The sequence below is a fragment of the Cervus elaphus genome, chromosome 5, assembly GCF_910594005.1.
Source record: "Cervus elaphus chromosome 5, mCerEla1.1, whole genome shotgun sequence".
NCBI lineage: Eukaryota > Metazoa > Chordata > Mammalia > Artiodactyla > Cervidae > Cervus > Cervus elaphus.
Genome location: NC_057819.1, coordinates 103,123,104 through 103,148,933, shown reverse-complemented (window position 1 = coordinate 103,148,933; position 25,830 = coordinate 103,123,104). Strand labels below are relative to the sequence as shown.

The 25,830-nt window shown below is 40.6% G+C and overlaps 1 protein-coding gene across 3 annotated transcripts in view; it reads right to left on the bottom strand.

The window, feature by feature from the left end:
- Positions 1-25,830, bottom strand: part of MAP2K4 (mitogen-activated protein kinase kinase 4) — a 78,988-nt gene that overhangs the window by 8,166 nt on the left and 44,992 nt on the right. For all 3 annotated transcript variants that reach the window (XM_043903876.1, XM_043903878.1, XM_043903877.1), the window contains 5 exons: positions 22,393-22,567; positions 13,192-13,311; positions 8,503-8,622; positions 6,047-6,098; positions 3,741-3,868 (listed from right to left, as the gene is read on the bottom strand). In XM_043903876.1, coding sequence (XP_043759811.1) covers positions 3,741-3,868; positions 6,047-6,098; positions 8,503-8,622; positions 13,192-13,311; positions 22,393-22,567 — 595 coding nt within the window. The remainder of the gene's footprint in view (positions 1-3,740; positions 3,869-6,046; positions 6,099-8,502; positions 8,623-13,191; positions 13,312-22,392; positions 22,568-25,830) is intronic.

Sequence of the window (25,830 nt, the reverse complement as noted above, 5' to 3'; positions counted from 1 at the left end):
GTAATATTATCCTACCATAAAAACAGCAAAAATCACTTTTAGTAATTTCTATGAAGGAAGCATCTTTACATTTTCTTGAAATAAGGGACCATTATCCACAAAGAGTGTCAGGGATGGAGAAGAAAAGAGAGAGAGGCCGTCAGTAGCACAGAGCTGACAATGGGGCCTTAGCTAAGACTGACAGTAACTGCTGTTGAAAGAAATGTCCAGAGAAGCACAATAGTCACTGCGTAATGTTCTCTGCCTGTCAGCAACAATTAGTTTGGAAACCTATCCATTTTGTTTTCAACATGAGTACTGTGTCGCATAAATATTCATTGGAAGCTTTTCACTTTTACTTTTAGTTGTAAATATATGTATTTACCTGATAACATACATATTACATAATAATCCCCGATAATCAACCAAGAAAGAAAATACTCCATCCAACAACAGCAGAATACACATTCTTCTCCTACTCACATGGAACATTCACTAACATAAACTATGTTAGTTTATGTTAAAACATAAAACACACTTTATGTTAAAAAACTGAAATCATGCAAGGCATGTTCTCAGACCACAAAGTAATTATATTAGAAATCAATAACAGAAAGAAAACCTGACAAATCCCCAAGTATTTGGAGATTAAACAACACACTTCTAAATAATAACACATGGATCACAGCAGAAGTCTCAAGAAAAAGCTTTAAAATATTTTGAACTATATAAAATAACCAAATGAAGTAATCAATGAAAGTGTACTTGTTTCATTAGGGCCCAGACCCTTAAGTCACAAAATAACCTGCATATTTTGTTAGGTAGGGATGCACATGTTTCTGTCTAACAACCCCAAAGTTATTTCATTGACCTGGAGGTAATCAGCAATGTTATATTTTGATTAGCCATTTCATTCCAATATTCTTTCTTTAGTGACTGTAAATACTGAATTATGCAAACATTCTTTGAGCCAGTTTCACCAACCTGCCTGTCCAGTTTTCTCATGAATGAGTTAAATACATTTTTGACACATGTTCATTCTTTATTTGTATGTGTAGTATTTTTAAAATTTTGAAAAGTATTCTTTGAGAGGAAACGACACTTAAGATCCATAAAATGAATTAAAGATCCTGTATCCTAAAACTAAGTAGGAAGTATGGGTTTGAAAAACAAAAAGCTTTTTAAAACTAACACATTTGGGCAAACTCCGGGAGATGGTGAGATGGTGAGGGACAGAGAAGCCTGGTGTGCTGCAGCCCATGGGGTCGCGAAGAGGAGGACATGACTCGGTGACTGAACAATAACAACACAAGAGGAAAATATCAACTTAGAGAATAGGGTCTGTAACACGAACCAAAACAGCAAAAAAGTAATAGATAAAAAAATTTTATATCCAAAACATATAATTTATAATAAATATACAACTCAATTTACTCTGTATTGAAGTATATAAAATAAAAACCAAGGAATAAGGAGAAATTGATAACCGCAATGTTATCAAATTTTGAACTCAATTTTTTTAAAGAGGCAAAAAAGTGCTGAACAAATGTAATTAGTAACACAGAACAGACCTTTTCCAATATTTCATTTTTTAACTGATCATTTATTATGCTAAAAAAAAAAGAATTTTAATATGTGCCAAAAGGCAGGAAGGTACAGGCTAAAAATTTAAAAAGCAAGGAATAAGCAAGAAGATTAACATGAACCACTTTGTACTAGTTAGCTATTTGTGTAACAAAGCACCCAAAAACTTAACAGTTGAAACCAACAGACATTTATTATTTCAGGTTTCTGTGAGTCAGGCATCAGCGAGTATTTGTGATGGGGGTTTGGACTCAGGGTCCCTCATGAGGCTTCAATCGAGCAGTCAGCCAGGGCTGTTGGCCTCCCCAGGGCTGGAAGACGCATCACTAAGCTCACACACAGTTACTGCAGGAAGTCCCTGATCCTCAGCACATGAGTGTCTCTGTGATGCTGCTTGTTGAAAGTCTTTAGAACATGGCAGCTGGGCTCCCCCCAAGTAGCTATCCAAGAAAGAAAACAGAAAAGAAGCCATCTGCTTCTTTATGACTTGTTCTCAGAGGGATGTGTTCATTTCTGCCGCACGTGATTCATGAGAAGTGGGCCACTGAGTTCAGTCCATGCTCAAGGCTGCACTTAGTCACCACCTTTTGAAGGGAGGAGCATTTAAAGAGACTGGACAGACTCTAAAACTACCACATATTTGGTACTTAAGACACTTCAGTAAACAGCTCTGACACTTAAAACAGTAAGAAACGTATGCATATGTATACACATGCACACGCAACCACACATATGTGTGATGCTAAGGAAACAGTAAAATTTCAGCTTTCATATAATTATGTATCTTTCCCCAAAGACACCTGCCAAGATGGATTTCAGCCTCAAAGAACAGAAAACTACACTAGCACAATGGTTCTGAGCTCTAGGGAAAATTTTCTGAGCTCAAGGAGGTCAAAGTTATGTTTTTGATCACTAGATGATCAATACTTTAATGTATGAATAAAGATAAAAGAATTTTCCAAGTTTGATTTTTAAAACTAGCATAACCCATCTAACACCTTTACAATGTATACTATAAACCAATCTCAAACGTTTTTATGTAGCAATCATAAATATTAACATGGCACATGTAAAAAACATATTAAGCATATCAACTATGAACCATGTAGGGATTACCTCTGGAATGCCAGCATGGCTCAATCACCACTGAAAATATATGTTACTATGAGGTGTCATGTCAACAGCTACACAGAAACATTTCATCATATACTGAATGATGTCAAAAAGGCATTTAATAAAATTTAATAGCCCTTCCTGATTCATTCTTATCTCTCTCTCTCATACACACACACACACACATTCTCACTCACAGATATAGACACATACACTTAGTAAACCAGAAAAAGACATTTGCCTTCAAGTCAAGCAACAGATGAATCCTACTATCACCACTGTCAATCAACACTGATCTAATTCTAGGCAAAGCAAGAAAAATAAACACAAGTAAAATATATATATATATATATACATATATATACACACACACATATATGATTATAGGTAGGTAGATGGATAGATATGAAAAAGATCAATAAATATGAGGAAGGCAAAGGCAAAAATTATTACAGAATGGTATCTTGAGTACCATCTGAAACCTATTAAAAAAAGAGGTCCATGAGTATTTTGGCTGGTTATAAAATAAACCTATCAGTGTGAGCAGCTTCCCAGGCTGGGAAACACCTGAGGCCTTCACCCTTGTATGTGTCAGTGAGCTTCCTCCACCCCTAAAGACTCTATGAAACATACTGAGTCCTGGGAGGAACCTGTTTTCCCATTCTCCTCTAACTGGAAATGGCACCACTTACATTATCCACGTGTCTACTACAGTATCACCTCCTACAGTCGAGACAGCATGGGGGGAGGGTTGGTCTAGAAACGCAAAGAGGCCTTTTGAGAACTAACTAGAATCTAGTGCAAAAACAATAATCAGAGGAGACCATATGTGCTAAGTGCCAGGCAAGAGGAACAGAGCAAGCCCATGAAGCAGGAGTTCACTGGGAGAACTCCGAGAAGTTTCGCAGCAAAGCTAAAACTGAGTTTTGTCTTCGTGGAAGACGCAAATACTCTAGTATAGTGAAACTGTGTGACTAAAGTGGATTCCTTGGAAGTACAGCACCAAAGGGCACAGGCTCTCTGTGCAATGACTGTCAGGCAAGAAGGCTGAGACTTGCACTTACTGCCATGTAGGGCCTGCAGCCAGCATCTCTCGTCTTGGCGATCGAGTCCACAAGCTGTCCACTGATGCCAAAGTCACAGAGTTTAATATTTCCACTTCTGTCCAGAAGAATATTGGAAGGTTTGATATCTGCAAGACACAGATGTCATTCAACAGTCAAGTAATTAAGCAAATGAGCTATATTCTAAAGAAGTCCAAGGAAAAATGTTGAAAAATGTTAGAAAGCATAAGTGATCAAGTCCATAAAATTCAGATAGATAAGAAGATGATAAAATTTTCTGAATGCCAGAAACACATTATAAAAAAAAATGCCTTAAATTTAGGCATTGTATAAAGTTTTCTTTGTTCTCATCAAGAGACATTCATTTACTTGTTTCAGATTCATTACTGAACATATAACATGCACAATGACCTGGAGAAGGAAATGGCAACCCACTCCAGTATTCTTGCCTGGAGAATCCCATGGACAGGGGAGCCTGGAGGGCTACAGTCTGTGGGGTTGCAAAGAGTTGAACAGGACTGAAGCGACTAAGCACACAGATTTTGTGGAGACAGGAGTTGGATCCCTGATCTGGGAAGATCCCACATGCCAGGGGAACAAGGAAGCCCCGAGGTGACACCTGCTCCGCCGGCGCTCTACAGGCGGGCAGCAGCAACCATTGAGCCCACCGGCGGGGATTACTGAAGCCCATACGCCCTGGGCCTGGACTCTGCTACAAGAGAAGCCACAATGAGAAGGCCAGGCATGGCAACTAGAGAGTAACGCCGGCCCCTGCAACCAGAGGAAAGCCCGCGCAGCAATAAAAGACGCAGCACAGTCAAATAAAAATTTTTGAAAAAAAAAAAAAAAAAAAAAAAAAAATGCACAATGAATTTAATCTGTAAGAGTATACTAAGCTACTTTATGAGTGTGAGTGAGTGAAAGTTGCACAGTCGTGTCCGACTCTTTGTGAGCCCAAGGACTATACAGACCATGGAATTCTCCAGGCCAGAATACTGGAGTGGGTAGCCGTTCCCTTCTCCAGGGAATCTTCTCAACCCAGGGATCGAACCCAGGTCTCCTGCACTGCAGGCAGATTCTTTACCATCTGAGTCACCAGGGAAGCCCAAGCCACTTTAAAATACATGTCAAAGATGATACAACTAAATGCAAAGTACATAAATTTTAAACCCACAATTTTGTTTAAGCAGAGCTTCATCTAACTAAGGAGAGTATCCAACCCAGTACATTCATCAGATCACAAGCTCTGGGGTCAGAAAAGTAAAGGTTTGAGCCCTAGGTCTGATATTCACAACTCTACCTAGAGCAAGCTTCTGAACTCTCACTCAGCACCCATAATCCCCTTGTCTACAAAATATAAGCAACAATTCCTAACTTACGGGGTTGTGGAAAGGAAAACACCTGTTACAGAGTGGGTGCGCCTTTCTGCACACATGGGAAAGCTAAGTCCTTGCCATTTGCTTCACCAGATTTTACACAATTTGGCCACAGTGGCCCTAGGTTACCACCTTCTCCTCACTGACCATCACCTAATTCAGCCAGTCAGTGCAAATCAGCTAGTTGGCCAATTCTCCCCCTCGCTCACTAACTCTCTGTACCTTTCTCAATCTTTCAATCCATTTCATTGTCACTGTCATGGCTCTATGAATAAAAAGTCATGATAAAAATAAATAAAGGATACAAAAGTATCTGTCTGTAACTCAGAAGGTTATCCACCAAAAACTCCAGAGAAGAGCGCTCACTATCACTGACACGGCTGACTGCCTACCAAGCATCAGCTCCTAACCAGGCTGTCCTTACTGAGGAGACTTCCTCCGTGCTGCTCCACCCACACCTCCAAGCACTGGGTCCTGACTGGCCTGAGCTGAGCAGGGTAGACTAATGCTTCTCACCAGGGCCTCATTCAGGTGAGGGCATGAGGAAACTCTGGTGAATGAGAGAAGAGAAGATACTAGAGACACATAAGGAAGATTTCTCTGCTCCTAAGACAGCCACATGAGCAGAGAAAGCTTCTTCTTCAAGGAGCCGACGCGTCCAGATGTGACACAGGATCTGCTTCAGCTGTGACTCCCCTGGGAACGGAGCTGACACGTTAAGGAGCCAGAGCCAAACGGAGAGAGCTTCAGCCTAACCACGCTGTGCTCGGAGCCACCCCGCCTCTGGACTCACTATGACAGATAATGAGTTTCTTTGAACTTCAAGCCAGTCAACAGGATTTTCTATTACTTGTAATCAAAAGCACTCTAATCACAGCAAAAAAGCTAACTGATCCTAGTTGGTAAAAAGGCTGCTCTAGTCATACCCACCTCTGTGAATGATTTTCAAGTTTTCTTTTAAGTGGTTTAGTGCTTTCACAGTCTAGGGAGAAAAAGCAGAGAAGAACAGGACAAGCAATCAGCTTCCTTCTAATCAAACAGCATAGCAGTTGATCATAAAGTTACAGCTCAGGTAGCTCTTGGCATTCTTTTAAGCTGAGTATTTCGATATCCTGTCCATGTTCTATGTTAACCGAAGATGCTAAATTATGATTTTAGATGTGAAAACTTAGCTTTCTTTATATACTCTTCTCTGACAGCTAAAAAAAACAGGTAACTTACAAATTTTCAAATGAGTCATTAAAAAGCTGTAAAATCTTTCTCATACCATCGAACTTTTCAAGAATAGATATTAATATATTTAATACAAAAAGATCCCATAGTCATGGTTCCTGTTTAGCACATTTTTCCGAATTCTCAGTTTCTCACAATCACTCACCCTCATTGGATGTGGAGCCTGCAAAGTTATGTTTGCAGAGCCAGAATTTATCCTACTGTTTGATCACTGCTCATGATCAGGAAATCAAAGATTTCTCAAGGATTAGAAGAAACAGACTTGAATTAAAATTTCTACAGTCTCAAACTAAAAGAGAAGTGACAAACTGGCCAACCATTAGGAAGGTGAAGTCTCCACTGCCATCAAGCCATCAAGTATTAGGAGAGTGAAACACAAGCTCAAATGTTTCACACAGTCAGGCTTGTTCAAGGGGGTTTTAATTAGCAAGGAGGGATTTAACACAAAGTAATTGTTAATACTGTGATTAATATAAAGGATGATAACCAAATCTAGAAACACAGGCAAATATGTAATAAATGATTTATTAGTACATACTAAATATATTATAATATTTTTAATATAGGATTATAATATTATAGGATTGTAAAATAATATAGGATTGTAATATTGTAATACAGGATAAAATCATTTTATGTTTTCCAGTTTCTAGATCATCCTGTTACAGAGTGGTTAGCAGCTGGATTCTAGGGTCTGGCTGCCTGGACTTAAATCATTTACGCTTACAAATGTATGAATTTCACAGCAAATTAAGTACTTAACCTCTTCACGCTTTAGATCTGTCATCTGCAAAAAGGGGGTTACACTATTTACCACTGAGAGTTGCTATGAACATAAAATGTCATGAGATCTTGGCCTGACACAAACAAACACTCAATAACCATAGCTATTATTATTCTACTGTTATTCTATTATAATTATTATGAATAGTAACGAGCTCCAAAATAAAGCTCAGTTTGGTATATTGGAGAGGTGACTAAATTGAACATAAAACTTCATATACCTGTTTGAATAATGAACAAGTTCCTAGTATAAGGTTGTTTATACTAGACAGCTTTTTATAAAATTATATGAAAGGGTATATATCTTAACATTTAGCTTATAAAACATTTAAATTAAGCATTAATTCAGATAAATAAAATATTAACATGGGATCTATGAATCTTAAGATTATAATGATTAGATTTAATCTGACTTTTTAAAGCACAATTATATACACACATCTCTTATAACTAAAAAACAGTTCAGAGGCTATCTATACATTGCAACATTAACCTTTAGTGATTAAGCAAATAAATTGACAATTAACAGTAGACCATACTGGATGTGGAGAAGAAAGAGGGAATTACCTGAAACCAGAATACCTATCTTACTATAAAGTTTCATTTACACATCCACTAATTCAGATTCTCAGGGGATTCTAAGAAATCTCATACCCTTCTACCCTATTAAAAAAAATGTTTTTCTTTTTATGAAAAAATTGTGAATGACCTTTGTTAGCTAAAAGAACAGGAAAGAAAATGATCATGAATTTACTTTCAAAACTATAAATACATAAGCAAAACAGTACTTCTTTCCTTTTTTTGAACTATGGTAAAAGTGATTTTACCAAATTAGTAGTAATGTTGGTTACTGAAATTGCTGGTCAACAATTTTAGTTTAGACAAAACCAGCCAAATCTTAAAGCAAAAGAAAATAGACTTTGGCTAAGAGTTTCAATTAAGGAACTTCAAGGAAACTGCTGCAATTCTAATTAATTTAAGGGGAACTGTAATAACAAAACCTATTTAAAAATAGTTAAAGTAATAAGGGAAAGAGGAACAGAAAATTGCTTTTTCCTAGCCTTATTTACAGCACAATCTATTATGGCTCACTATGATTTTCATGACAAGAACACTGCAGTATTTACTACTGAAATGTATGATTTCAATACGTACTTTTCAACAATGAAAAGTATCTGTAGATCAGTACTTTGAAAATTGTTCTTATGACTTATTTTGTTAATGACCCCACAGAAGTGACTTTGTCTCTTTTCCTATTACAAATGATTTTCCAGGAAGGTCAATAACATTCTGTGAAGGGCATTCAGAACTCCAGCAGCATCTTTATACAAGTATATATAGCCCGAACAATTTGAAAACCAGGTACTTACTGCTAAAGTGATTTTGCCTAAAATTTCTTCTGGAATAACATCATCTAATACACTATATACATATTTGTAAAACTTATCAAACGAGGTAGACATGAGTTCCATACAGATCCAACAGTCACCCTACAAAATAATAAACACAAGTCACTCTTATACAGTTTAACATTAAGCACACCTTTCCTTCACTTAAAACTGAAATACAATGGGAGAAGAATCTTTTTTTAACTTTAAATGAGTGGTAATTTTTGTTCCTTATTAAAGCCCTGGACTGAATATTCTCATGTTCAAACACAAATTTAGTTGCCCAATTTTCCCCACTCTTAATTTTAAGGACAGGCACAGTCTTACACAGAAAACCTTTGGATTTTCATGAAATTTTCAACTTGCCAAAATTAAATATAAAAATAGAAAATATGTGGGAAACTGTTCTCACTAAGAAAGTAAACAGATTACAGTAATCTTGAGATATTATATCAGCTTCTCAAATTCATAAAAGAAAAGAAAAAATATACATAAAGCAAATCCAATGTCTAGAGTCCTTGCTCAAATGCTACCTTCTCAGTGGCCAACAATGAAAATGCCTAATTCCCAGGGCAAGTCATCCTCCTCACATCCCATTACCTGCTCTACTCATAGAGCACTCCCCATCTTCTAATATAAAATACCATTCTTCTCTGCTTATGTCTTTCACTCATCTTCCCTACTGGAACATACACTCCACCAGGACAAGGGCTCAATAAACACTCCTTAAATGAACAAGGAATTGGCAACCCACTCTAGTATTCTTGCCTGGAAAATCCCACGGACAGAGGAACCTGGTGGGCTACAGTCCATGGGGTCGCAAAGGGTCGGACACGACTGAGCGACTTCACTTTAAATGAACAAATGCTGGCTGTAATCAAACCAAACCACTCAAAACCTACTGGCAGCACGGTAGGGTGTTTTAAACCAGCCTGAATGCAATTTGACAATAAAACAACAGAAATAAAAGTGCCCATACTCTTTGATAGGCTCACTCCCTGACTAGAGATCTAACTTAAAAATAGGTCACAAATTACAAAAGGAAAAAATAAACAAAAACAAACTAGAAACCTCTGAACTACCTCACAGGAAAAAGTGGTACATTGTGAAAAGGATTAGATACAATTATTGTGAAAACCGTACAGCTCACTAGGCATGCATGAGAAAACAGGACTGTAAGCAAACACCAGGTTTATAGCGCTGCCAACTGTGTGCACATATAAACAAGGACTACGAAGTACCTGTGAGAATGGAAAGAGATATTGGGATGATGACAAAAATTACCTTGACAAAATTCTGAGTGTGATTACTAATTTTTGGATCCAGCTGTATCCTCAAGATTTTCTTGTATGGACCTCCCACCCCAACACTTGGCCCGAATTATTTGAGAGATCAATGTCCGCTGAAGAAAAGCGGCTTGTCTGGAACGACACTGCAAATCAGTGACAGCCGTGAACAGAATCCAATTGACTTAATTCCACTCTCCTAACAACACCTACAGTGCAGGACACCTCATCTACACACAGAGACCGCACATGCGGTCATGACGGCTGAGATGAATAATCTCACTCTTAGAACCATCCGCTACCATAGTCACGTAGCTCCACACCTTTGCAGAACGATGATTTGTAAAGCATATCTGACACAGGGAACCTGCACTTAGTCATTCCAAACTTTCCTCTTTAGGTCTCTTTCCAGTGCTCTTGAAGAACAGCCTTCACAAGAGACTAACACTATTAGCCTAATACACACACTTGAATTTATTTTTGTCTAAAGACACCATTTCAATAGATTTACTAGAATTTCTTAATTAGAGAGAAAGTACATTTAACCCACCTACTTAGAAAAACGGTGACAGGAGGGAACTTAACTGCAGTAACACAGCAAAGTGGGAAAATCACTGTTAAGAGTGTGAAGGCCTGATGTACTCATTCAGGCTCTCCCACTTTCTACTTGCATCAGCTTGGGCCCCATCAACTCTACATCCATGACATGGGATGGCCCCATCCTCAATGGACTCTGATGAGGATCAAATGAGTTAACTTATGTAAAGCACAAAGTAAAGTGCCAGCAGGGGCTGAAAACAAGAGTTAAGAAAATGAGGGGAGAAGGGGAAAGGATGGAAAATATGAAAGCAACCAACAAAGAGCGATCATGGAATGAGGGAGAAATCCTTGTAGTTTCTAAGGCACGTAACTAATGGAAATGTTTTTCTCCTGGCAGCTTCTTTGAGCCGTAACTGAGGACAGCAGCAATGAGCTGCGTTTACAAAAAAAAAAGAGGAATGGTCAGAGCTGCCTCAAAAGGCACTGACAGCAACATTACTTCTATGTTCAAGCAAAATACAGGATGACCACACAATTGAAACATAAAAATAAAAATTACTGAATGTGGATTTACTGAACAGGAAGGTGGAGATTAGCGAAATTTAGCTACTAAGATCAAGATAAGGGTTTCAGAGACAATATCCAGACAAAACCAATAACATAACTTTTATACCAACTGGAAGCACCCAGAAAATGAAATGTTTAAAAAGACACCACTCATTTGGAAAGGAAAAAACACCTGGGAATACATCTAACAAAAGAGGCAAAATGTCTCACCAAGTTAATCAGGAAAAAACAAAGAAGATACAAATTATACCAGGAGTGAGAGAGAGAGGGAGGTAACATCACTAAAGATTCCACAGGTATTACAATGATAGTATACAGCTGTTATGGAAAACTTTATAGCAACTAACTTGACAGGTTAGATAAGAGGTTCAGATTTCTGAAAATATAATCAAACAACCAAGTATCACTCAAGGAGAAACAGATAACCTGAAAAGAACTCTTTGGAAGAAACTGAACTGCAAAATATTAACAATTATGCTGAATGAAAGACAACAAACAAAAGAGTGGTACATGCTGTATGGTTCTATTTACATAAAACAGTAGAAAATGCAAATTAATTCACAAGGCAGAAAGTAGACCTGCGGTTGCCTGAGGATAATGGAGTAGAGAGGAGTGTGTACTACTTATGGGGCACAAGGAAGCTGAGGAGAGATGGAGACATTCATTATCCTGATTATGGTGATAACCCCACAGTGTAGCCAACTGTCAATTTTACTTCCATAGTTTTACTAAAAACGTGTGTGTATGTGGGGGTTGGGGAGATGTGGGGAAGGAAATGGAAAAGATATGACAGAAGTAGGGTCAGAAAGGGAGGAGGTGACTAAATTCAGCCAATGTCACTGCCTCTAATGTAACCTGTGCAACATGAAGAGATTCATCATCTCGCAAACAGAATGACAGTGTATAATACTTCAGTCCAGGGTTCAGCTCTGTGTCTGCAGACTTGACTGTGTGCTGATGTGACTGATGTAACACTATGTGAAATGGGGAAGAAAGTTAACAAATTCAATAGACCTGGTCATAAAAATGAACACTCAAGTCAAAAGTACAAGGGTAGGAGTAGAAGAAGCTAAGGAAGTCTAGAACTACCTAGTGATTAACTAGTGATTCAACAAAGGGATGGCAGTATCATGAAGGAGAACGCTACCAGTTACTATCATCTTCTATTAAAAGTACAGAAAAATACATAAAAATTTCAGGACTAGCAAAGAATTAACTGTCGAACCTCTAAGGTCTTCTCTAATTTTAAGAGTTCATACTTCTATTAGTACATACTTCAGTGTAACATTCAGTCCGGTCTTAAAACATAGTATTTTTTTCAGTCAATAACAATAACAAAACCAAGACTATACTCTCTGTGATCCAGTACCAAAAAGGAGAAGGGGTGGGGCATAGGTTTTCCTCACCAGTTCATAACAAACCCACCGGTATCGGCTCATCCTAATGTTTTCAAAATGAGAATGAGTATTTAAAATGCTTAAGAGTTCAGCTCAAGTCCCATTCCCCTAAATGAACATCACAAGTGTGTGACAACTGTCCAGGACACCACACATATTCACTGATAGCTCCAGCTCTACTTCCTGACCTAACTCACTTCCTGCTTTAGGTAGCAGGATGCCAGAAGCCAGTAAGTGTGCTGACAGCTGGAGGCAGAAGTGATAACCTACATCAGGACACAGAATAGGCAGAGGCCAAAAGAGAAACATGATCCTGAAACCAAGAAATTGAAGCTCCAGTTTCTATATAAAAATCTGGAAAACGGAATAAAATGAATGGATTTCTACCATAGTGTTAATTTCCCTGTCTGATGGATTATACTCAGGATTGTGGGTAGACACGAATAAATGCTTGTATTAAAGGCAGATACATTTGATGACGGAAATGAATAAAGGTTTAAAAAGGGGATTGGGGGAGTACTGAGGGAGCTCAAGGACAAAAGAGATAGATCTAAAAACAGTAACATATTTAGAAGCCAGCTGATGTGCCAGGTTCTTAAAAAACAGAAAATATTTATAAATGAAGGAAATATGGCATTCACAAATGGCAGTCACAAAATAATTAACTAGCTAGCTAAGGTATGAAATTCACCCCCAGCCCAAGGAACATGAGCAGCAGAAATTAAGAGTAAATTACCACAGTGATATACTAAAATGTTGAGAAATCAACGTATTACTAATGCAAGGCATTTAACTGAAGATGAGAATCAAATGCTGTCATTCCTTACTTATTCCAAGTAGCTGTCTGCTGGTCCCCTAAGACCCACATGACCTGTTCCTACCTCTCGGAAGAGCGCGCCATAGAACTGAACAATGTACGGGCAGTCACTGCTCCGCATCACTACATCCAAATCCATGAGGAGCTGCTTCTGCTCTTTTTCATCCACTGTCGACCGGATTCTCTGAAAAAGAAGGACAAAAGATATCAGAAAAACACAAAACGACTTTAGAAACTACAGAAAAGCCAGTTCCGCAAGACTGAAAATTTCCAAGCAAACTTCACAGATACTAAATAACCACATATTAAAAATTATAATCTTCCTTATACTTTATAAGAACAATTTTATCACTGAAAAACACAATAGCACTTAGGAAAAAAACCTGGACAGTACGGCCCTTAGGAATGCTTTGAGGGACCCAGGCTTTTAATCACAAGTGCTCACTGATCACGTTGGCAGGAATACAACCAAGTTGTGGAGCACTGAAAACCAGCCCCATATGCAAATACAAAGAAAGTCCTGAGGAGCCAGCCTTTAAACAGTTCACACGGAACAATCCTCAGGAGCTCTGAGGACTCTACATACTGTTAATCACCATTTCAGAACGGGATGGAAGCAAGGCTTTCAGTGCAAGAACAGCCCCCTCTGCTCCCCCTGTGTCCTTAAGCCCAGCCTCCTCCTCCTTTACACATGGAAAGGTAAAAGTAAGAACCAGCCCACAGACTACAACCCAAGTCTCCCAAGCCATAGGGAGACTGGCACCCCCACTTCACCACCCTTCCTGTATGTTAGAAACAAAGTCCCACCTGACCCTCCAGGGCACACAAACAAGTGGAAGCAAACCTAACCGTGAGGGAGCAGAAGGCTGCCTGCTTGCTCTTCAGGTGACGGGTCCCCTCCATCCCCACAGTGCAGACCTGGGGGACATCCCCACACCCCCGCAGTAACTCTGCACAATACCAGCAGACAGCCACAGACCAGGACCCCACCTCCCATCACCCACCCAGGATCTGTGCTGAACACGGAGATGTTCAGAGGACAGTTCCCAGTACGGACAGCAAAGAAACAGGTTCAGAAGGTGTGAAACAATGACAAAGTTAGGGGTTCATGTCGAGGCATGCAAACAGCAGCTGTTCTCATAAAATAAGTGTACGTCACACCACGCCACTGTGTACAATACCCAGCACATACTTACAAGGCAAGTTAGCATACAAAAATACACCAGGTGGCATTTAGTCTTCCAAAGACCTCAAGGCATGTGTCCTCGATGTTCTCGAAAGGAGTGAAGGCGTCAATGATAATTCTTGAGTGCGTTTTACAGAAGAGAAGCCAGAGGCACAGATGTATTTCACGTGACAAGACAACAAGCAGGTATGTATGGAAAAGAAGTCGGTCTCTCATTTTCATTTTCCCACACTAAATGAGGAATTCCATATATTCCAAACACAAACAAATTTGATTTTATAACTTAAAATCTATAGCCTGCTTGCTAGCTACAATACCTCATACCAAATAAAATTTACAAATTAAAATTCATCTTGTATATACTGATTTTAAACTCTCACACTGCATGTCCTGCCCAGATAAATAAGAAAAAAAGAGGAAGAATGAAAAATAAAAACAAGTAAGACTGGTACTTTTAAAATTAAGAACCACCCCCCACCATTTGTGTATTTTCATAGTTTGGAGAATAATATTCTTGCTTTTCTATCAACACTGGCATAATGTCTGCTCAAAAGAAATATTTTTAAAAAGTCAAATTAGTCCAGAAATGTAATTTATATTTGTTCAAAACATGACACTGATAATTTTTATAAACATTTTAATTACATTAACTCCTGTTTTAAAAATACAACTTTTAAAAGTGTGACTTTCCTGGTAGCTCAGGTGGTCTCCTGTAATGCAGGAGACCGGGGTTCAACCCCTGGATTGGGAAGATCCCCTGGAGAAGGAAATAGCAACCACTCCTGTACCCTTGCCTGGAAAATCCCATGGACGGAGGAGCCTGGCAGGCTACGGCCCATGGGGTCGCAAAGAGTCGGGACACGACTGAGCAACTAACACTTTACACTTTACTTTAAAAGTGCAGCTGTGAAAATACTAATTTGGGAAGGTAATTCTTTTTAAAAACATTTAACAATCCTATGTTTCTAAATTTCAAGGACAAAGAGCTAATAATTATAAAACAAATAGGAAACAAACGACCCTCTGGTTGGGAAAGACTTTGATCTACTAAAGAATTGTCACTATTAATATATTTAAAGATTTTTTTTTCCACTTTCACTATTTTTTTCTACTTTTCTATATTTACAAGTGTACATATACTAACACACACACTTACAAAACACTGTTTTAAAAGACACCCTCCTTGCTAGTTTGTTTTTTCTTTCCGTCTATTGGTTAGCTGGCTTTCTAAATTTACAATAAACCTTAGTAGTTATCATCAACATTTGGCTCTTGAGGATCAATTTCTAAAAACGCTGCTGCTGTTGCAGAAAGGATACATGTTACTACGTGAACTGCAGGCCTAACTGAAGCCCCAGTATCTGACTGATACACAAGATTATCACTAACCAAACTGGAGACAGAGCTCCTGGCACAGCTGTAATTTGAGATCGTGAGCATGGCAGGAAAATCCATTCATCTGTAAAACATTCTTGAGCACTGCTGCCAGCGCAGAAGAGAACCTGTGGCTGCTGGAGGGCCTGGTGCTCAAACACGAGACAGATTCTGCTCCTGGACACTTGCCGTCACCTCTGCACGCCTCCTCAACATCTCGTCCAAGCGACGGGCAGAGCAAGGGGAGCGCCTGGTATCACATCCCAACTGTTTGAAACCGAGCAAGAGCAGCTAGCTCTCAGTTATCCTGAAGCTTTAGGGTCGCACTGCAACATTTGTTATATGTGAGCAATTAACAAAATAAACTACCTCAAAAGGCCTAAAGGACTCAAAGAGGGGATTAACTATAGGCACACATCTCCTACAACAGCAGTAGCTTCAAATTAATGATTTTAGTTCATAATTCAGTAAGTGATTCACGTCGGACAACACTTAAGTAACCAATGAGTCATGTGACAGAATACTTAATAATAAAAGTCCCTACCAGGGAAGTTTTTCTAAATGAACATCAAAGCAATGTGTATGGAAAAGATTTCTCCCATTTGAAATACGTGGAGCATGTCAAGGAGAACAAACTTCCTCCCCTTATAAAGCTGTCCTTAATGAGGACACTGGAAATGCAAGCAAAGGTGAAGCCAACTATAGTACCTAAATTCTCTTATAATTTGAATGTTTAGAAATCAAATGTGTTGATAAATGCCTCATGTCACAAGAAATTTTTATTTATTGATATCAAAAACTTAAAAGCTACATAAGGCGCGACTTCCCTGGTGGTCCAGTGGTCACGACTCCGCGCTTCCACTGCAGGGTGTGCAGGTTCAAGGCCTGGTCGGGTAGCTGAGACCCCACGCAGCCACGGGGCATGGGATCTCGGGCAGACTCCTCTCCACAGAGACCAAAGAGGGACAGAGTGAGGGTTCGACAGCATTTCATTTAAAATCAAACAATGAAGAGGATAAGGATTTCTTAATCAATGTAATTGGAATAAACATATTTTCAAAGTGTCTACTTTCGACAAACACCAACACTTCTATGCCAGACGTGCAACCTCATTCATGAAGCTTTCCCTGACAAACACCCCTCCTAAGGTTCGTATCTGAGAATAAAATACAAAGGAGACTCGCCTGCCACTCAGTGGCTGCCTTCAGATCAACCTCAGTGAGGTGACGGCTAGGACAGCAAGGATCACATTCAGATCCCCAAGGCCCCCTGGATTCTTGCAAACATTAGATCCTTACAAAGAAATATGCTGCTTTCCCAGCAGCAACGTCTAGAATGCACTTCAGATGCAAAGGTGGAAACCCCAGAAACCACCGCGGAGTCAGTGGGCTGCCCCCTTCCTCTGAGCTGCAGGAAATCCTAGGCATTCTTAGTTTCCTCATTTCAAAACAAAGATTCTCTGCCCCACAGAGGCAGCAAGAATCTCAGCCTTCGCTGCTAGTCTTCTAAACACACCACACGCAAAAATGTCCCTGATACCTCACAAAACTGTCACTAATAAGGTCAAAGCAGATGGCAACATTAGCCAACACAAACCATTTTTAAAAAAGGAAAAAAAAAAGTATTTGTTACGCTGATCACAAATGCAAAACTGCCTTTAATGTCAAGGAATAACAAATTGTGTGTGTTAAATCATTTGTTTTAAATTATGAAAACACACGCTTTCACTAAGGCAGGAACAAAGAATACTAATTCTTAATTGCAAAACCACCCAAGTCCTTCCTCACCGAGGGATCAAACAGGCGTCTTACCACTTCTGCACTGCCAGCTGGGTTCTTCACCACCAGCGCCACCTGGGAAGCCCATCTGAGTCCTTAGAATCTATGTAATAAACTTTCAAATGTATATTGATCAAATTAATAGCAGGACCTCCCCTTCTTCTCACTGAGGATGCTGAATTCCTTCTACGTATTTCTGCTGTGCATCATCAGACAACTTGTGAGATCAGTTCCAAAAACACGTACTACCACATCATGGGACGAGCTGCTCTGAGGACAAGCTTGATATGTCTTGACACGTGTGGTATCATCTTCCCCTTCACTAATGACATCACCCAGATGTAAAGAGCACACTGTTAACCTCACCACTGAAGTATGTAAGGGCCTGAAGATCATAAATGACAGATCACCACTTTGCCAGCCATGACAATACAGTGAGACAAGAGAGAAATCTGATACACAGTTTCAGAGGCATGATTGTGAGACAACAAAGAATGGTAGAAAATGTGCAGAGGTATATCAAACATCATTCCAGATAATCCTCACTTAAGAGAGAGGTGTGGTAAGACAGCTGCTTCTCCAAATAACTATTTTATACAAGCTGGGATACAGTCCTACATCACAATTCAGTCGGGTCAGTCAAGTGAAAACAAAGGCTTTCAGAAACTAGGTATCCAGAATCCTCAAAAACACTGAATGGCTGATTAGATTCACCTACAGCGACCATTTCCAAACCATCCCACCTGGACACCAAAGGTTCCTCAGAGCTGTTGCCCCGGGGGCTTCTGATGCGGACAGGCATCACAACACACACCAACCAGAAGAGCACAAACACATCACAACCCCGCTCCATCACAACAACCAGAAGAGCACTAATGCTGTCTACTGTATTTGCTGGGGGTTACATATAATTCTGTTAACAGAAAGAACCCACAGTCAGCAAAACACTAGGAGCAACAGCAAAAGAAACCGTGCACATGAGGCGTTCTAGCCCCACAGCACCAGGGACTGGGGGGCGGGGCGCACAGCCCTGCCACTTCCTTGGGATCTGCCCTCCCAGGAAGCGCTCCACTGATATGTTTCACTCACAACACTCAAGCAACATTAGCAACATGAAATCATATGGGGCAATCAATTTGGTCTTCCTAATAAGCCTCCTGATCTAACCAAATGAGAGCTTCAGACACTGGAATTCAGTCTCAATTCAAAAAAAGATAACCATGGCTTCTGCATCCCACAGGTGATCTAGATAATCAAATACTACCACTGTGGGCCCTTGAGAATCAACAAAACTGCCAGAGGTGGCAGGGAAATGAAACCCAGCCCTGCTCTGCAGACCCCCACCTCCTCCCACAGCAGCCCCGTCCACACAGGAGGCCTGCAAGTGAGCCTACTTGGCCCAGGGAGGGCGGGGCTGTGGGTGCTGACACCGCGCGTGGAAGCTCTGGCCCTTCCCAGCAGTCATCGGGTTAACCTAGGTCTCAATTCTAGGTCAGGGACACTGGCGTCAAGAGCCGAAGACCAAGGAGAGGCAGGAATGCAGGAATCAAGATCAGGTTACCAGCTCAGGGTCAGGAACAATTAAACCAATGCAACAGGAGAGTTGGAAGAGTACAGAAAAACACAGGGTGGGAGGAACACCCAGGCAGACCACCAAGAAATGGAAAACACCTGAAACCCTTCAATGTACGTACGGTCACATCACTAACTCGGTGTGGCCTATGCAGCAAATTTCAAAGAGCTGGTCTGTTTTCCCGATCAATTCAAATAACTTTTCAATTAGAAGACTCAAAGCTCATCTTAACAATGACAATCCTAACATCTCCCACCTGACCCAATGGTCAGATCAGGTCCATTCTTCACTGAGATGAGAACCTGACTTCCCTGTTAACCCCACTGCCTTCCATCTTCACTCTCTTTTATTCCCTCTCCCTCCCATTTTCATTCTTTCCTACTCTCCCTATAAACAAGAACCGGGCAGGCTCCTTTAAGAAGTCAATCTGGACCTACCAACAGGGCAGTGGTGGTCCAGGCCAGCATGAGGTCGCTCCTCCAGCCCTCGGGTGGTGATCCTAGTTAGCCGTGCCTCCCCACTCCAGCCACAGACAGCTCCTCTTCTTGATTCTTCCCTCCGGTGTCCCTGGATTTGCCTGGATCAGATTCTGATCATCTGGGACTAACTCCGCTGGGGGTTTCTCCCAGATCTGAATTTCTCTAACCCTGATTGCTTCCTCAGTTGTTTGGTCTGAACTCTGGGCTCCTTCCCCATGACAACCAGCCCTGCCAGAGAGCTAAGCAGACACCTACTTCCCTCCCAGAGGATGGTGACTGCGTGTCTCATGTGTTCATCTAGTGGTTATTGCACCATCATGCAAACTGGGGCATGAAATGTTATTGCAGAGGATGCTGATCCAAGCCCAAAGGGCCAGTGTCAGAGGATGTCCTTCCTGACCTCTAAAAGACCCTGTGGCAATACATTCCCAAAGTGCATCAGACGACAGTGTACAGTTACTTCAAGTGGCTGTCTCATTTCCCCGACATCAAGGAGGACTCACAGGAGTGTGAACCACTATCTCACAGTTCCTTTAAATCTCCATATTCCTCTTCTCAGAGCTAAACCCAGTGCGTGATCAGGAATAGAGCCGTCCATGTGAAAAAGTCACACCTAAATCCTTAATCACGCAATGCTTCTGTGTATCTGTACTTGTCCATCTGGTCTGTGAGCTGAAGTGAAGAGTGAATAGACTCTCGGGTATGAGGAAAAGCTAAGTATTTTCAAAGAGACCAACAACAATACATTTTAAAATGTGCAGTTATGGCATGCATCAGTCATCAAACAGGTGTCAATTTTTAATTACATGAATGCACAAACACTCTTCCATTATTATTTGAACTCACAGATTCCAGTCGTTACACCCCATCAATACCCTGACTGGAATGTCACATTACCCAGTTAAATGAAAGCATGGCCATGTCTCATTTTTTCCTTCTTTTTAAATTGCCCTCCCAGCAGCCCCAATGCTAAACTATCATGCTTGCTCAAGAATTCAAGGTGATAAAGAGACAGTATCACCTGGTGAGTACAGATGTGACAGGCATCCATCTGTAGGTCCCAAGACCACCTGATAAATATTTCTCAAAGTCAGACGATGAATGGCAGATAGTTTCCTATTTTCACTCTTAAATTCTTTCAAAACTTGAGTAAGCATCATACAGTTGCAAATGTTAGCAAATTAACATTAAAATCTTCAGCATCAAAATGAAGGAACTTCTTTGTTTTCCTTTAAAACTTATTAACCATGGCTACAGTCTATCCATGTTACCAAAACAGATTATGATGCTGATTAACAGAGTGAAGCACAGAACAGCACAGACTGAAAAAAGCAGGACATAATTATTAAAAGTACCTTCCCTGGCAGCTGGGAGAAAAGTCTAGAACTTTAGTTTACAGCATAGTTTTCCCTTCAACCTCTGCCACGTAAAAGTGAGTGTCACGCACGGACAGTACATAAGGACAATGCAACGCTTGTGCAGAGCAGTCTAAATAAAATGACTTTCTTTCCACTCACACAACAGTGCACAGCATAGAGAGAAGTTATTTTACATTCCAAGGAAAACAACATTTTAATTCAACAGATAATCCAAAGCAGAGGTTCCAGCCTGTGCGTATTGAGAGGTCTGTGGTTACATGCAAAATGTTGTATATGTAAGCATCTTCCCAAGAAAAAGTCTATAGTTCTCACCACACTGTAAAAGAAATACTGCCAAAAACAGGTTAGGCTCCGTAGGGAGAATCCTAAGATTTCGCCCCACCATCAATTTTTCATTAGTTTTACACAACCCAGCAAAGAAAACTGCTTAACAGTGAAGGAGGCTAAAAGAGTAACACTTCACTCACAATAAACTTCAATACAGGAAGCATTTTTACATTAATGTGACACAAACCCACTTCCAAAAGTCAAGCAGGAAACAGGCAACTCCTCTCATCAAGTCATTTTGATAACCTTTCAAATCGGGGGGCTAACAGAAAGATGATTCGCTTAGACTGTCTGCAAATTCATTCTCAATTCTTACAAACTAGGAAAGTATTTGTTCCCGTAAGAATTTTAAGTTCGATGAGAGTGTGGCCTTATCTCATGTTTCCCTTTTTCATTTTAAATTGCCCTCAGCCATCATCAATTTTCCTGAAGTATCTTACAGAGAGGGAACATTCAGTTAAACATCTGAATGAACAGATGAACAAACTACACTGACATGGGCCTGTTGGGGAGTCAGGTGGAAGCCATCGGCTCCTCCCAGGTGCCAGCGTCAGCCTGCCAGGTACCGTGTACGGGCCAATCTGCACGTGTGGCCACTCACGACAGTCACAGTACTGACAGACATGACAGCACCATCACAGAGGACGCGTGTCAGCACACCCCGCGGGGGCCTACGGAGTGGAGATGAAACACACACAGAGCAGCCGAGCCGGTCAGGACCGAGTAAGGTTGAGGTTAGTGGCAACAGCATGTGCGTGGTTTCCGGGAAACCGTCAGTGAGCCTGCTGTTAGCCCTAGCCCCGCACCCCGCCCAACCCAGAGCGCAGCCTCCTCGTCCGGCTCCCGCCTGGCGCCCCGCAGCACCGCCCAGGTCCCCAGGGTGCGGCCGCCCGACCAGAACTCACCTTAGCAGTGGAAGGGCCTGAAGTTCAAAACACATTAATGCATCATGCCAGGGGTGCAGGGAACATGCACGGGTCACAACTCACGTTTCCAGAGGGGAGAGAACATGCTGGCAGTGAAGACCACCACCCGCAGGAGAACTGGGAGGAGAGCTGTATGAGCCCCACGCATGCCCAGGACAGCAGGAACAGAGCAGTGGTACTGCCGCCCCCAGACACTCCATCTCATGGATTAAAGTACCCAAAATAATCACGGGCATCACCTACTTTAACTGCCATTATTTGCCCACTTGGTTTGTGGACCATTTTGTTGACAGAACCGTAAGCTCCTCGTCCAATCTCTCCGAGGTCTTTCAAGTCCTCTGCAGTGAAATCCCAGTGCTGCTCAGGGGAGATCTTCAGTTTTCCTGACGACTCAATGCTGTGGGTTCTCAGTCTCTCTCTGTTAAAATATTAGGAAGCAATTTTTCCACATTTTAAATAGGCTTTGACTTTTTCTTTTTTAGCTAGCACTGATTAATGCGTGGGAAAATTTCTTTCCTCATTAGTTACTAAAACAGTTTGAGCTCCAGGTTTCTGGGGATTTGTTTGTTCATTTGTTTGTGCCATTTTGGTTTTTCATACCAAGTTAAGAAAGGCCTAAACTTAGGGAGTTGACAAACACAGCTTTAATGGGACTCATAAAGCCAAACTTCCATTTGTGGAAGAAACTCCTATTGCAGACCAGTTTCATTTCTAAATACAAGATCTTTTCCAGACTTTGCAAAACTGCTTTATCAAATGCAGAATCACAGGTGCTATGAACCTCATTTTCAAAAATCTCTTATCCTGCTTGACCCAACATGGATTATTCCAGGTCCTCGGTCCTTAATACAGCTGTCCACAAACTCTGCCACCCATCAGAAGCACCTGGGGAGATGTATTAACTCCCAATGCCCAGGCACCATTATATGGCTATCAAATCAGAATATGTGGGCACAGAGGTCAGAAAACAGGAGTATTTTAGGACACCCAGGTGATGCCAGCAAAGTTTGGGAACTAGCACCTCAGGGTACTGCCCTGCTCCTGTTAACGCCATGCTGTGGAAGGAGAACAGTTAAACAGCTAGCCGGCTGGCTCCAAGAGGAACACTGCCACGTGAGCCTCTCAGTCCTTGATGAGCAGACAGAGCAATGGATAGAAAAAAAAGATTCATGGACAGAAGAACTCACTTGTTACATATTTTCATTAAATAAAAAAAGCACCTCCAAAATGGGAACCGGAGATCAAGTATTAACTTCTAACTATACTTTGTAAAAAACCAATCCAGTGAAAAATGTTACATCAATCGTGTTTTTCAGTTTCTCTCTTGCACACACACCCATGTGTAGGAATGAACTGCATCAAACCAGAGTGCAGCGGACATAAAGAAAAAGACTCCATTGAATATTATCTACAGTTTTTCCATTTCATATTAAATGATCAGAAACTTTTAAAATCTGATCTAGTGATACAAGTAAGAACATGATTGGTTATCTCTTTCTTCTTCCAAAATTTAGGAAATGTTTTCTCAGATTAGCACAACTGTTTTTTATAGTTACTTTTAAGCTTCTCATGTACTTAGAATTTTAAAATCACTCTCCCAGAATAATCATTTATACCAACATTAATAATAACTGAATCAAGGTTATAGTTAAAAAGTTAATACATTTTGTCTAAATAAAAACTTAGTAAACCAGCATTCCAGATGCCAGATTCTCAAACCATAACTTTAATAAGTCCTAGTACCAGCTTTCATCCATACAAGTTCTTTTTAGTTTACAAAACAGTTTCACCAGTACTATATATACCTAGCATCTTGAGTCACAGGAAGCCCAGAAACCAGTGGCATAAGTGACCATTCAGGTGTGAAGCTTGAACTGCCTAAGATGGAATCAGATCTAAGCAAGTGGGTCTCTACCTACTTTTCCACTGAAGTAGGTAGGGATTAAGCCAGGAAATATTCTAACATAAAGAAGTTCCATATATAATGACTACTGTTCTGTGACCACTGACAAGGAAATCTCTACGGCTCAGTTTAATCACTGGTGAAATAGTCAGCACTGGCCTACTGCTGAGGGTCACGGCAGACAAGCTCTGAGGTGGTGCCTGTGACTCTACTTTCCCGGGATTCACATCTCTAGGTAAGCACCTCTCTTTGAACACAGAGGGGACCTGTGGCTTGTTTCCAGCCAACAGAACACAGCAAAGGCTAGCACTCATGATTACACTGTACCACGTAACATTTACCATTAGCATTCCTGAGAAATGAAACGAATATTTCATTGCTACATAAAGTCACACAAAAACAACAGTTATAATACTGCCACAAAGATCAAATTTTAGAATTATGGAATATCTCTGCAAACAGTTTAGCTTATTGTAGGCCTGCTGTATGGCTTCTGAATAAGCTCCTTTTTTTCTTTTTGAAAGTGAACATATTGACAGATAAGGGATGTGGGTTATCTTCTCGGGCTAATGAAAACATTCACAAATTGAGTAAGGTGACAGATATACAACTCTGAATATACTCAAAGCGATAGAATCATACAGCTTAAATGGGTGATACCTCCTCAAATAAAGCTGCTGAAAGAAAAAGATGAACAGAAGGATGTGATTTTTACCCAGAGATCCACTTTCTCAGACAGGAAAAGAGCTATGAAAATCACAGAAAAACATGCTACAGTTATGCCATCCCCAAGGCGGGGGGGGGGGGGGGGGGGGGGGGGGGGCGGTGTCAGCACCATAAATTTGTTTTCTATGTTACTCTGTTTCTATTTTGTATATAGATTCATTTGTATTATTTCTTTAGATTCCACACATGCGTATATTTGCCCTTCTCTGTCTGACTTACTTTAGCAAGTATAATATTCTCTAGATTCACTCAGGGTGCTGCAAATCGCAGTTGTTTATTCTTTGCCATGGCTGAGTAAGCCAACCATCTGTTGATGGGCACTTGGGTTGGTTCCATGTCTTGGTTATTATAAACAGTGCTGCTATGAACCTTGGGGTGCACGTATCTTCTTAAATTAGAGGGTTTTTTCCTCCAGATATATACCCAGGAGTGGGACTGATAGATCATATGGTAGCTTTTTTAGTTTTTTAAGGAATCACCATACTGTTTTCCACGGTTGTGACACCGATTTACATTCCTACCAACATTATACGAGAATTCCCTTTTCTCCACACCCTCTCCAGCATTTACTACTTGTACACTTTTTGATGATGGCCATTCTGACAGGTGTGAGGTGATACATCATTGTAGTTTAGGTTTGTGTTTCTCTCATAATTAGTGATATTGAGCATCTTTTCAAGTGCCTGTTGGCCATCTGTATGGCTGAGTACTTTCTCTGATAACTGTTCTTTGGGACAGAAACGAGCAACTTGTCCTTTAATACTGAATCATCACTACTGTATTTTAATTACTGTCCCTTCTTTGACCCAGACTAATCTATGAGTTTCTGAAATCCTACTGATGCCTAAAAAGTCAAAGAACTGTGACATAACGCTCTGGAGCATAATCAGACTGGGCACGGAGAAAAGTTTTATTTCTATCTAATGTGTCTAATCGGAGAAGGCAATGGCAACCCACTCCAGTACTTGTGCCTGGAGAATCCCGTGGACAGAGGAGCCTGGTAGGCTGCAGTCCATGGGTTCTCTGGGAGTTGGACATGACTGAGCGACTTC